Source organism: Grus americana, chromosome 4 (genome assembly GCF_028858705.1).
Source record: "Grus americana isolate bGruAme1 chromosome 4, bGruAme1.mat, whole genome shotgun sequence".
NCBI lineage: Eukaryota > Metazoa > Chordata > Aves > Gruiformes > Gruidae > Grus > Grus americana.
In genome coordinates this window covers 63,175,459-63,189,535 of record NC_072855.1, presented here as the reverse complement: position 1 = coordinate 63,189,535, position 14,077 = coordinate 63,175,459, and the positions used below count along the sequence as shown (strand labels likewise).

The 14,077-nt window shown below is 42.0% G+C and overlaps 1 protein-coding gene across 1 annotated transcript in view; it reads right to left on the bottom strand.

The window, feature by feature from the left end:
• Positions 1 to 860: 860 nt before the first annotated feature.
• PRKG2 (protein kinase cGMP-dependent 2) overlaps positions 861 to 14,077 on the bottom strand; it is a 47,584-nt gene continuing 34,367 nt past the window's right edge. Inside the window, exons 10-19 of the mRNA XM_054823656.1 lie at positions 8,074 to 8,172; positions 6,996 to 7,146; positions 6,331 to 6,467; positions 6,078 to 6,167; positions 5,684 to 5,825; positions 4,750 to 4,913; positions 3,925 to 4,047; positions 2,934 to 2,996; positions 2,025 to 2,091; positions 861 to 1,176 (exon numbers count right to left, since the gene is read on the bottom strand). Coding sequence (XP_054679631.1) covers positions 1,081 to 1,176; positions 2,025 to 2,091; positions 2,934 to 2,996; positions 3,925 to 4,047; positions 4,750 to 4,913; positions 5,684 to 5,825; positions 6,078 to 6,167; positions 6,331 to 6,467; positions 6,996 to 7,146; positions 8,074 to 8,172 — 1,132 coding nt within the window. The 3' untranslated portion in view covers positions 861 to 1,080. The remainder of the gene's footprint in view (positions 1,177 to 2,024; positions 2,092 to 2,933; positions 2,997 to 3,924; positions 4,048 to 4,749; positions 4,914 to 5,683; positions 5,826 to 6,077; positions 6,168 to 6,330; positions 6,468 to 6,995; positions 7,147 to 8,073; positions 8,173 to 14,077) is intronic.

The following is a 14,077-nucleotide window of genomic DNA, read 5'->3' as shown; positions in this document are numbered from 1 at the left end:
ATTTAAACTGATTCGTGAATAGAATTCCTTACAAGAGAAAAAAGTCAAGTTTTTGCTCTCTTATTCTCCCCCCCATATGAGTAGAACTCAGAATAATTATATGTTAATAAGATATCTGATGAAATATGACTTGAAATGATAGTTCACATCTAGTGATATCAACTGGAACATTGAAATGGGTGGAAGTTTTAGCACTGATGGGAACAGATGTAGTATTTCAGCAAAATATCAATGAAAACAATTGGAAAATATATTTGAAGGAAAAAATATGATTCTATACTTACGTATTTTTTTCCTGCAAGGTAAATGCTTTTTGTCCATCTATTTTATCTTCACACTACATAAAAGCAAAATATTTTAAGAAATGGACATCTCTTTGAAGCAGTATGGGAAATACATACCACAGTCTGCTTCTCCAGGCAACTTCTGCTATGTGTATACCTTGTTTCCTACTGAATTTTCATTTGACCTATTATACCCTGTCTCACATATTCAGCCTGGTGCAAAACTAGACTAACAGAGAGGCAGCTTCCACAGTGATATCCATTTACGTGCAGCATCAGATCAAATCAACCTTTCAATAAAAGTCTCTTTTCTACATACTTCTGGATCAATGCAATGCTAGCCATTATGGGGAAAAGTGAAACACACAGCAGACTTAAGATAAAATGAAAAATCATTGCCTATAATGTCAGTTGTTGACAAATGCCAGAAAGTTATTGGCTTCCAATACTCATTCGCTCCATAACCCTGTTAATACCAATGTATTAGCTAGTGGTATTTCCAATGGCAAAACCATACATCCCATCCATAGTGTTTGAAAATGCTCATAGAGACATAGTGTATAAAAAACCCTTCAGGTTACATCTGCTGACTGAATGCATGCCCTTGTTATAAACAGATGCACACAGATTTTGGTGTATCATCCAAACTAGTTCTGGTTGCTGTACTGTCTTCTGTCCTTCAAGGAACACTGTGTTTGTCACAAACCTTGTGTAATTTGTTTTAAGCAAGAAACAAGAGAGCAGGTTTAGAACTGATGCCTATGAATCTCTATAAATGCTCTGGAAGAAAAAAATATCAGAAATCCTTGTCCCAGCCTGAAAGTTCATCTGGAGGGGTTCCCTCTTCAGGTGGATAGCTGTCAAAGTAGCTGTAATCAGTCGGTCCAGACAACTAGGACATTAAAAACACAAACAAATGGTTGTTTCAGAAGGTAACTTTGGAAAATAGTCTCCATTGATTACGCATAATTTTTATTGCTACCAGTGGAGGAACAAAAGACTAGCATGATATGGATGACTTCTTTCAATGGATGCAATTCCTTGTTCTTTAAAAGACAATCCTCCAGTAATTAAATTGTACAACAGAACAGCGGCATCAGCCTCCTTACACAAAACCACTCCTCAAATACTATCAAATCCTAGATTTCACCCAAAGCCCTATAAAGTCAGTAAGAAAACTGGGCCACACTGCATACAATTTTGATTCAAATTTATTTAAGACCAAATCTACTCAAAGCAGATCTCTGAATTATTTTTTTGTTTCAAATTGAGTTCAAAGTGAGTTTCAAATTCTTTACCCTCAATATTTTTTCATTTTAGGGCAAAGACAAATGGGCCATTTAAAACAGGAAGCTTATTCAAGGATGCACTGTAACTCAATAATAAGAAAATACAGGGATTAGTACTCCGCACAGTAATGTGAACAGTGCATCTTAATAATATGCCCAGTACAGAGGAAAATATGGTTTTTTCAGTATTTGTTTCTGACCAAACACCATTTTTTCTAGTAATGGCGAAAATCTAATGCAAAGTACACAGGCAGAACAATATTTTCATTATTTAATAGAATTTAATTTATGTATTGCTGTCTCTCTTTCATTTGATTTTCACTAAAAATGGTGAGCTATAATAATTCAAATGCATCTTTGAGAAATTTTGCTTTTGCCATCAGTTGTTTCTCTGTAGCCAGGCACCTATATATTAGTAAAGCATTATGATATTGAAAGCCAAAGCCAGTACCTCTCTTTTTAAAGGCGATGTTAATTTCCTCACTTTCAAACCATCCCAGTTAAAACCACTCAACCACCTGATTAAAAAGAAATGAGAGACAGACAGGGAGAGACCACTAGAGAAAGACAGATTTTTTTCTGTCATTATACTATTAACAGCTGAAAAACATGTGAACTAGGGCTAGAAGACTTTTTTTCATGACAACTTCTGTCCATGTGACAACACAGTTTTTAGGACGAGGAAAGTTGAGTACTGTCATTGCCATACAAGGGAGTGGTAGCAGGGGGAGCTTCAGAACCACCAGATACATTGCATCTCCTCTGTACAGAAGTGCCAAAGTGACAGGCAGGTTAATATATGTGTAAGCACAGCCAAAGATGTATGTGTCCATTTGGAATTCCACCCTCTTTTAACAGCATGAGAAGAGAGAGACAAGCAGAAAAGTTAAAGCACTTCTTTTCCCAAGCACAAACTGCAGGGCTTAGAAACAACTCAGATAAAAAGAAAAAGCAGGAAATGTTTAATTCACAGATGCTTAATCCTTCTTCATTAGAAGAAAGAGGACAAAACCTTAATATTGCTCTGGAGCTCTTAACCACCATTCTTAAAAAGCACCAGTTTAAGTGGTGGGAGGTCTAAAAGGCAGATGCTGAATTGGCATCGATTTCTCTCAGAACTGAATTAAACTCCTACATCAGCAATCTGTGACAAAACCAGTAAACAACAAGATGTTTCTAGATAATCATTCTAAGGATTTATGTTTATATCGTTGCTTGCTGTAGTCACAAATATACTCAATAGCAACAGAGATCTCTCTTATGCAATCTGTCTGGAAGTGCCTGGAGCTTTATGGGTTTACTAGACTGGGTTCTAAAAATTAACCCCCAAATTTTCTTCTTGGCAGTCTCTTTCACTTACCTGTGCTTCTTGATGTCATTAATTCCATTCCTCAGATTGCCTAATCTTTCTGTAGGGTTTTGCCTTAAAAAAAAGAGAAAAAGAATAAGGATAAGAATTTAAAAAATATTGTTATTTTTTAAAAGAGCATTTATAGGTCCTAACTGCTTGCATTTAATGATTACACAGGGATGGAGCTTACATACAATATGTGGTCTCATAAGGAGACACAATGAGGTGTTTCTCACTGCTCCTTTCTTTTGAGGATGGAGAAACATTCCGGGAAGCCAAAATAGTGTCACTCTGCTGTAAGAAGCAGCAGAGAGAAATCTACTGGTTGAATTTTACTTGTACATCTTTTTTTTTCTTGGCCAGCAGGTCTGGTCATGGGTTGCAAAGGAGGCAGACCAAAATTTGCAGCTACAAAGATCCTTTCAATCCTGCTGCACAAACACAATGTACACTGTTCCTAGTGCCATGGATGACTTCTCACTGGAGCTGCGAGTTCAAAGACAGCAGTGTCACCAGCCACAGGTTGTGCATACCACTATGCACTAATGCTTCTGAGTTATGCTGGCCCTTTAGAAACACCACCTTTTTTGCATGTTTTCAAGGGGGCTTAAGTCGGTCTTTAAGTGCCCTACATTTTCTGTAAGAGCTATATGCCTATGTAATTTTGGAAGCATTTTTAAAAAATGTTGCATTTGATAATAAAATTAAATTCTTTAGCTCTTTCCTCAGCCTACACTTAATAAATTTTCCCTAAGATGTGTTTCAGAAAAAATTCACAGCTACAGAGAAAGCCTAGAGCCTGCATCATAGATGATACCTCTGCAGAGTAAGAGGTGTGACACACACTCAGAAGTATGCATGCGTACTGTATATAATCAGAACACACTATGCTAGTCATAACAGTTTTAAATGAAGTTGTCAGGAATTCAACACTGTAGTCTGGATCTTAAATGGCTCGATCTGTCTACACCCAGGCTCTGACACAAACTGCCTCTCCTACCTGCAGAGCCTGCGTATCAAATCTTCAGGACGCCTTGTTACTATTTTAGGAAAATCCAGCTTTTCAATGCCTTTGAGAATCAAATTATATGTCATCATTTGATCAGCCCCAGAGAATGGTGGACTAGAAAAAGAAAGCAACAGTGATAAATGGAATGGCTGGCAAGAACAGATGTGGCCATTTCTCATCAAAGCAAATATTTGAGAATATGGACCGTCCCCCCCGTCCCCCCTTCCTAGCTTTACAACCTTCAACCTTTCAGTCTGTTTCAGGTATTAGAAAGGTTTGAAGCTGAGAAGCTGCCTATAGGTACGAGGGAAAATGCATGATCATATGTGTCCCTCTTAAGCTAGCTTTGCCTCTAGCCTAACTTGGAGCACCTTACATGTTGTTATACCATTGAGCGTTCACAAAGAGTTGTCATTAAAGCGTGCATGGAGGCAAAGAACAAGCCCTGCTTACAGTTCACTCACCCCACTATACCCTGGCACGCACTAAAGGGGAAAAGGACAATCTGTTGCCAACTGTTCCTCACTGGAAACCTTATCATCAGTTAAAGGTGCTCTGCACCAGCCACTTATAGCCAGTGTCTGGCCCTTTCTTGGATGGATAAACCAGAATTAAGAATATGTCCCACACATTGTCTGTGGTGTTTCTGAAATGATGGAAGATAAGATATGCATAAAAGACAAAAGAAACATCATTTTGCAAGTCACTCCTGTTTACTGATGGGAAAAACCCCAAACTGTTTATTTTAAAACTAACCTTGAAAACGTTTCTAAAACCAAACAAAGAAAGTAAGAACTTGGAGTATGAGGCACTTACCTGCCAGTAAGGAGCTCATACACAAGAATCCCAAGGGACCAAAAATCCACACTGAAGTCATGGCCTTTACTCAGAATGACTTCAGGGGCAACATACTCAGGGGTTCCACAAAACGTCCATGTTTTCTGCCCTGATCCAATCTTCTTTGCAAATCCAAAATCAACCTGATCAAAATCAACATATGCTGTATAATGCAGAGATGTTTTGCACTGGGAAACCTTAAAGTCTTAATTGCTTCCTCACCTCCTGCAAAGATCTCAAGAGTTGCCAGTTTACAGCTAAAACAATTACAGTGTTGCTGTGAAGGAGAAAGAAGTAATTCCACTGGCTCACCGAATGTTATAGAACACATCTATTTATTCTCACAAGTAATTTCCTGAATTATTTTCCTTTTGGATAGAACAACCCATGCTTTCCTTGAGGACAAGAGATTTACAGCCCATGTAAAACAGTGGGTTGCTCATTGTCCTCAGAGTGCACATTTCAAACCCTTTGAAGGGTAGTCTCTTTGCACTTTTCCTGGTCACAGTCAAGTATGGCAGGAGCTCTTTATTGTGTTCCCTCTCTACAGAGATAATGTAGAAGATTTGCTTGCTTGAGGATGGACAGGGAGGCAATTCTGCACCTGTGAAATGTGGTTCTTGCCTTTACATTAGAATTGGCTGCTGGGAAAAAAATATTTTTGCTGTTTATACTGTGACATAAGCTCTCAGAGGCTGCAAATCCTCACTCTGTCTGTGGCTTGCAATGGCTTTGCAATGCCTTTGTTTCTCACTGTGCAATGAGTAGCCTGCCCTCTTTTCTACTGAAGCTTAAGGGTTCTTAAACTCTGGGATCCTGGTACTATAGTTACATGCTGTCTATTTATATCATCCCTGCAAGGAAACAGGATACAGGCACAAAAGGATAACATTACAAAAGGATTATATCCTACCAGTTTTATATATCCTTCGGCATCCAAAATCAAATTTTCTGGCTTCAGGTCTCTGTAGATAATTCCTATGTGATGTAGATAGTCAAAAGCCTCTGTCACACACCCAACACAGAACTTGGTAGTGGCTTCATCAAAGCTGCCTCTGGAACAAAAATAATCACTATCCTTGCAGACAATTCACTTCTAAAAATGCCTTGCTCATTAACCAGATAACATATAACACCCAGAATATTAACAGCTTTTTTGCACTGACATTCATTACATCACTCATGTAGTTAAAAACTGAACCAAACATCTTTTCATCGGACAGCCCTTGAATAGAGAACCTACTCAGCGGACATATGGAGCTGACTGGTGATTTTAAAGGACAACATTCCACTTTGTTTGCTGTTACCTGTCTCTCAGCAAGCTCCACAACTCCCCTCCAAGGCAAGCCTCCAGAAGCATGTATACGTACTTACTATCTTTGAATGTGCGATATAGTCTGTGGAGACAAATGGCAGCAATTTAGGAAAAGCAAAATAAAATGAGACACTTACAAAGTCTTTTCTCCAGAACTCATATATATGCCAAACCTCATTCTTAATAATGCTGTCCAGTGAGTCAACTGGGGGTCAGCTTTCAAGGAAACCTTATGGTCAACTTACTTTACAATGAATGGAGAACATATCTGCTCGAGGATTTTCTTCTCAGAATAGATATGCTCTTGTTGTTTGGTGTCCACTATGTGTTTCTTCTTTATACATTTCATAGCAAAAGCCATGTTCTCATTTTTCACTTTAACCTGTGAATAAAAATGATGAGCACATGTGAGGCAAGGAAAGGATGTTTTACCAATCTGTTCTCAGTAGGTACACTGACACCCATCTTTTTCAACACAGCACAGCACTGAAATTGATGACTGTAACGAGGGACAAATTATAGATTTTCTGCAGAGCTGTTCTGTATAATTTTAAGTCAGTCAAGCATCAGGTCTCTTTAGTCCCCACTTGTAAAATGAAAAGAAATGTTCCCTGGGTTCATTTTATGTATACAAAATATTAGCAGTTTGGATAGGTACTGTGTTTTACAATGAGTTTATACCTCAACAGGTCCTAATTTCAATTTAAGATTTCTAGACACTAGCATAGCACAAAAGAACAAAAAGCAGATGCAGTTTATGAAGAATGTTTACAAATTATTTTGCATTACACTGAAATATTATTCAATATGTAATGAAGAGATGGAAGTTAAAACAGGGCTTCCAGGAAACCAAGGAAGTAGCTTTCATCTAAGACAGAGAACTACTTGAATGTTTAAAACAAACCCTTACAAGCTCAACCCTTCCGAACCCACCAACACCCAGAGTTGTGACAACTTCTAAATTCTGGAATGGGGAAGGAGGTAACTGGGCTACTTTCTCCTTCAGCTCTATCATCTCCAAAGACACCTCTTTGGTCAACTGTCCACAGAAAGATCTCCCTCTGCAATAAGAAAATTAACATAGGTTAGTGCTTTTCTTGCCAGAAACTTGTATCACAGTACTATAAAGTACTATTAAAAAAAAAAAAAAAGCCCCCCCCCAAAAAAAAAAAGCCTTGTTATTTTCTTACAGAATCTTAATTTTATTTTATGCAGAAGCACTTTCTTTCTGGACATCCTATGGGAGTAAATTAGAAGCAAAATGCTACTGAAGTTCACTGAGTACAATCAAACGTATTTTTATCAAGAGCCGATCCATGGTGAGGTTCCTAATTATGCATTCAGCTGCAAAACTTTGAGCACTCCAAGTCGGAGAACCAATTTCTGAAGGACTGTGTACCAGTTCTCGTAGAATGATCAGAGATAAAAATGCAGCTATATTTCTAAACAGAAGTAAAACATACACTGCTAATCTTCCAATAGCGCTCAGGTTGAAATCAGAGGCAGATAAACTAAAAGTGTGGTCCACAGCTAAAAGCAAACTCTTTAACAGCACCAGTGCTACACTGAAACATTAAAAATAAATGATTTCTTTCATCTCTGTTTATTTCTATTTGAAATGGCAATTAGTCTTTTGTACAGTAATGCTGTTTCATTAACTCAATTGGGAGGTAAAGTTGACCTTTAGGGGTTTTACCAGTCAAAGTATTTACTATCATAATGCAAAAAATTATTTGAGCACACTTTCACTTCTTTTCTGTGCTCAGTTTTCTTGGGATAGAGTCGATTCTTGGTTGGAAGTCAATATACTGAGATTCTAATTTGGTTTCAGAAAAAATTTCTTGGACTCCATAAGCATATCCAGACAGTTTTATTATAGTGATTGGGGCCCATCTCCATCAACTACCATCCACAATTTTACTTACATATGTCTTATTCTTTTTTATGATTAGCTACTAAAGATGTGGTTAACAAATGATCTGACTTACTTTGCATGTCGCTTTTCATCAGCCCGGGCCAGATTAGCCACATAACCTTCAAGGTAAGTTTGGAGCTCCTCATAAGTTCCAACAGTTTGATTAAATGTCCTAAAAACATGAATGAAACAGTATAAACTACTAATACAGTGGAAAGAGAAAGTAACTGCTGCTGCACCAAGGCTTTACATTGCCTTTAAGTCATGACCCAGACTGAGCTTTGCACTATCAGTTTGACAGTGCAGATTTTAAGAGCTTTGAAGAGGGAGTAACCAGCTGAAGTACCAAACTTGGTTTCCCAGAGAGCAGGGGGACAAAGTGCCTGATCTCCTCAGGTCATTTCATGTTACGTTTAAATGATTTGGGGCAGGCTGGGTGTACTTTGCCTCCCACACACGCTACGGTTATTAAGTGTGGTTCCACCACCCCTACCACAGCAAACAGCTTGGCATGAACCCAGGCTATCAAGTCCTTCTGTCCCAATGGATAGAGCCGTTGGTACACAGTGCAAAAGCATTTGAGATCACCTCTCCTACTTCACAGGTGAGTAATGGCACTGTGGGAAGAATAGACTTAGAATAGACTAGTTCAGTTGAAAGGGACCTACAGCAATCACCTAGCCCCCAACTGCCTGACCACTTCAGGGCTGACCAAAAGTTAAAGCATGTTATTAAGGGCATTGTCCAAATGTCTCTTAAACACTGACAGGGATGGGGCTCTCTAGGAAGCCTGTTCCAGTGTTTGACCACCCTCTCGGTAAAGAAATGCTTCCTAATGTCCAGTCCAAACCTCCTCTGGCACAGCTTTGAACCATTCCCACGTGTCCTATCACTGGATACAAGGGAGAAGAGATCAGCACCTCCCTCTCCACTTCCCCTCCTCAGGAAGCTGCAGAGAGCAATGAGGTCACCCCTCAGCCTCCTTGTCTCCAAACTAGATAACCCCAAAGTCTTTAGCCGCTTCTCATAGGACATTCCTTCCAGTTCTTTTACCAGCTTTGTTGCCCTCCTCTGGACACATTCAAGGACCTTAAGAGCCTTCTTAAATTGTGGGGCCCAGCACTGCTCACTACTCAAAGTGACACCACACCAATGCTGAATACAGCAAAATAATCCCCTCTTTTGACCGACTGATTATAGTGTGTGTTTGATGCACCTCAGGATGCGGTTTGCCCTCTTGGCTGCCAGGGCACGCTGATAACATACTGAGCTGCTGTCAACCAGCACCCCCAGATCCCTTCCTGCAGGGCTGCTCTCCAGCCACTCCTCTCCCAATTTATACTTGTGCCTAGCGTTACTCCATCCTTGGTGCAGAATCCAGTACTTTGACTTGTTAAATTTCATCCCATCAATCACTGCCCAATGCTCCAGTCTATCTCAATCCTTCCGCAAGGCATCTAGTTCCTGAAAAGAGTCAACAGCACCTCCCAGTTTGGTATCATCAGCAAACTTGCTAATGGTGCATTCAACTCCTGCATCCAGATCGTTGATCACAGAATCACACAGTCACAGAATGATAGGGGTTGGAAGGGATCTCTGGAGATCATCTAGTCCAAGCCCCCTGCTAACGCAAGATCACCTAGAGCAGGTTTCACAGGATCACATCCAGGCAAGTTTCGAGTATCTCCAGAGAAGGAGACTCCACAGCCTCTCTGGGCAACCTGTTCCAGTGCTCTGTCATCCTCAAAGTAAAGAAGTTTTTCCTCATATTCGGGTGGAACTTCCAGTTCCAGTTTGTGCCCATTGCCCCTTGTCCTGTCACTGGGCACCACTGAGAAGAGTCTGGCCCCATCCTCTTGACACCTGCCCTTTAGATATTTGTAAGTATTGATGAGATCCCCTCTCAGTCTTCTCTTCTCTGGGGTAAACAGACCCAGCTCTCTCAGCCTTTCCTCATAAGAGAGATGCTCCAGTCCCCTAGTCATCCTTGTAGCCCTCCGCTGCACTCTCTCCAGTAGTTCCCTGTTTTTCTTGAACTGGGGAGCCGAGAACTGGACACAATATTCCAGACGTGACCTCACCAGGGCAGACTAGAGGGAGAGGATAACCTCCCTTGACCTGCTGGCCACACTCTTCTTAGTGCATCCCCAAGATACCATTGGCCTTGGCCACAAGGGCACATTGCTGGCTCATGGAGAGTTTGTTGTCCGCCAGGAGTCCCAAGTCCTTCTCCGCAGAGCTGCTTCCCAGCAGGTCAACCCCTAACCTGTACTGGTGCTTGGGGTTATTCCTCTCCAGGTGTAGGATTGCTGAACAGCATTAGGTTCCTCTTTGCCCAACTCTCTAGCCTGTCCAGGTGTCACTGAATGGCAGCACAGCCTTCTGGTGTATCAGCCACTCCTCCCAATCATCAGCAAACTCTGTCCAGGTCATTGATGAATACATTGAATAAGACTGGACCCAGTACTGACCCCTGGGGCACAACGCTAGCTACAGGCCTCCAACTAGACTCTGCACCACTTATCAGAACCCTCTGAGCTCTTCCTTTCAGCCAGTTCTCAACCCACCTCACTGTGCACGCATCTAACCCACACTTCCTAAGCTTACCTGTGAGGATGTTATGGGAGACAGTGCCAAAAACCTTGCTGAAGTCAAGGTAGACAACATCCACTGCTCTGCCCTCATCCACTCAGCCAGTCATGCCATCATAGAAGGCTATCAGATTGGTCAGGCATGATTTCCCCTCAGTGAATTCATGTTGACCACTCCCAATAACCTTCTTTTCCTCCACACGGTTAGAGATCACCTCCAGAATGAGCTGCTCCATCACCTTTCCAGGGATGGAAGTGAGGCTGACTGGCCTGTAGTTTCCTGGGTCCTCCTTCTTGCCCTTTTTGAAGACTGGAGTGACACTGGCTTTCCTCCAGTCCTCAGGCACCTCTCCGGTTCTCTCCTGTTTATATTGATAAATATATTGAACAGAACTGGCCCTAGAATTGAACCCTGAGGAATATCAGTAGATACCAGTTGCCAGTCAGATGTAGCCCCATTCACTACAACCCTTTGAGCCCTGTCTTGTAGCCACTTCTTCATCCAGAGCACCATGAACCTGCTTATCTCACAGTTGGACAACTTGTCCAGAAGGAAGCTGTGAGAGACAGTATTGAAAGCTTTTCTAAAATCCAGACAAACGACATCCACTGGCTTCCTTTCATCCACTAGGCAGGTGACCTTGTCATAGAAGGATATTAAGTTAGTTAAACAGGACTTTCCCTTTGTAAACCTATGTTGACTGTGCCTGATGATTGCATTATTCTTTAAATGCCTTTCAGCAGTACCCAGGATAATCTTCTCCATAATTTTTCCAGGAATTGAGGTTAGATTAACAGGTCTGTAGCTCCCTGGGTATCCCCTCATGCCCTTCTTGTAAATTGGAATAACGTGGGCTATCTTCCAGTCAGCAGGGACTTCCCCAGACTCCCAAGACCTTGGTAGATGATCAAGAGGGGTCCTGCCATAACATCCACTAGGTCCTTCAGTACTCTGGGATAAATCCCATCAGGCACCATGGACTTGTGAACATTCAGCTGATACAGCTGGTCCCTTACAGTTTCAGTGTCCACAAATGGAAAGTCACCCTTCCCACACTTATGGTCCTCCAACTCAGTGGACCAGGCAGCTCAAGGTCTATCAATATTGCTAAACAGTGAGGCAAAAAGAGCATTGAAAGCCTCTGATTTTTCTTCATCCATATTAGTCAGGTGACCATCTTCTACAAGTATCAGTCCAATGTTTTCTTTAGATCTCTTGCTATTAACATATTTTAAAAAGGCCTTCTTGTTAACTGACACAACACTGGCCAGTTTCAACTATATTTGAGCTTTGGCCTTTTGTGTCTTCTCCCTGCATATACAAACCACAGCTCTGTAATCTTCCTGTGAAGCCTGACCTTGCTTCCAAAGATCACACAATTTCTGTTTCCTCTTCAGCTCCATGAGGAGTTCCCCATTCAGCCCAGCTGGTCTTCTGCCCTGCTTGCTTGACTTACAACACAGTGTGATTGCCTGCTTCTGTGCTTCTAAAAGATGGTTCTTAAAGACTGACCAGCAATTGTGGACTCCTAAGCCCTCAGAAGCAGATTCCCAGGGTAGTCTGCTAAATAGCTCCCTGAATAGCTTTAAGTTTGCTTTCTTGAAATCCAGGGTAGAAACTCTGCTGTCCTTTTTTTTTCATTACATCAAAAATTTTAAACTCAACCATTTCACGACCATTGTGGCTAAGACAGCCACCTACCATCACATGCCCCATGAGTCCTTCTCCATTCACAAACAGCATGTCTAGGCATCTTTCCTAGATCTTTCTTTCCTCATCTTTCACTGAGTACTTGTGACAAGAAGTTACATCCTACAAACTTCAAGAATTTCGAAAACATGCTTGTCACAGCAGTATCATATTCCCAGTTAATGCCTAGGACATTGAAATCTCCCATAAGGACAAGGGCAATCGATCCAGAAATTTGTCCTAATTGCCTATAGAATAACTCATCAGTGCTTACATCCTGGCTGGGTGATTGGTAGTAGACACCTGCTACAACATCTCCTTTGTTTTCCATCCCCCTAATCCTCACCCAGAGGCTGTCAACCACATCATCACTAACTATAAGGGCTGTACAATCAAACCTCTCCCTTACATATAGTGCAACATCTCCACCTCACCTGCCCTGTCTATCCCTCCTGAACAGCCTGTAGCCCTCCATCCCAGCACTCCAATCATGGGACTCATTCTACCAAGTACCATTCAGTAATACCAGTGATATCGTAGCTCTGGGAGCTGACCAATGCTTCCAGTTCATCCTGTTTGTTTCTCATACTGCATGAACTGATGTACAAGCATTTCAGCTCCATGCTCCCAGGAGCAGTGTAAATGATCCCGCTAGTACTGCCACCCTCTGGCGATGCCATGCCAACCCTTGGTTTACCTACTGCAATCCTGTTGGTATCCCCTTCCCCTAGAATGCACCAGCTTCGGCATGCTTCTCTGCAACCTATTTAAACAAGCTAAAGAAGAGAAGAGGAAAATGCATTCACAGCCCAAGATGCCATTTCCTGGGTTGGGGTAGAATCTTAGCCCTCAGTAGGAGCTCTTGTGGGATTCAGGACAAAGAGGTTAGTAGCTGTGCACATTCCAAGTAAGCATCCTTACAGCTAGCCCTGAGCTGTTTCACTTTCCACTGGGAGCTTCCTTTCTTATATCTTTCATGTGTTCCGTTCTTTTCCACTTTAGGAAGTGTAAAATTGGCCTCTACCTGACAAAACTAGGAATTTGGCTGCGTGTAAGGTGCACAAGTCCATGGGACCTGACGAGTTGCATCCGCAGGTCCTGAGGGAACTGGTGGATGAAGTGGCCAGGCCACTCTCCATCATATTTGAGAAGTCCTGGCAGTCTGGCGAAGTTCCCGCTGACTGGAAGAGGGGGAACATAACCCCCATTTTTAAGAAGGGAAAAAAGGAAGACCCAGGGAACTACAGGCCGGTCAGTCTCACCTCCGTGCCTGGCAAGATTATGGAGCAGACCCTCCTGGAGACTACGCTCAGGCACATGGAAAATAAGGAGGTGATTGGTGACAGCCAACATGGCTTCACTAGGGGCAAATTGTGCCTGACAAATTTGGTGGCCTTCTGTGATGGGGTTACAGTGTTGGTGAGTAAGGGAAGAGCGACTGACGTCATCTACCTGGGCTTATGCAAAGCATTTGACACTGTCCCACACAACATCCTTGTGTCTAAATGGGAGAGACATGGATTTGATGGATGGACTGCTCTGTGGATAAGGGATTGGCTGGATGGTTGCACTGAAAGAGTTGTGGTCAGTGGCTCAATGTCCAAGTGGAGAACAGTGACGAGTGGTGTTCCTCAGGGGTCGGTACTGGGACCGGCACTGTTCAACATCTTTGTCGGCGACATGGACAGTGGGATCGAGTGCACCCTCAGCAAGTTTGCCAATGACACCGAGCTGTGTGGTGTGGTCGACACGCTGGAGGGAAAGGATGCCATCCAGAGGGACCTTGACAGGCTGGA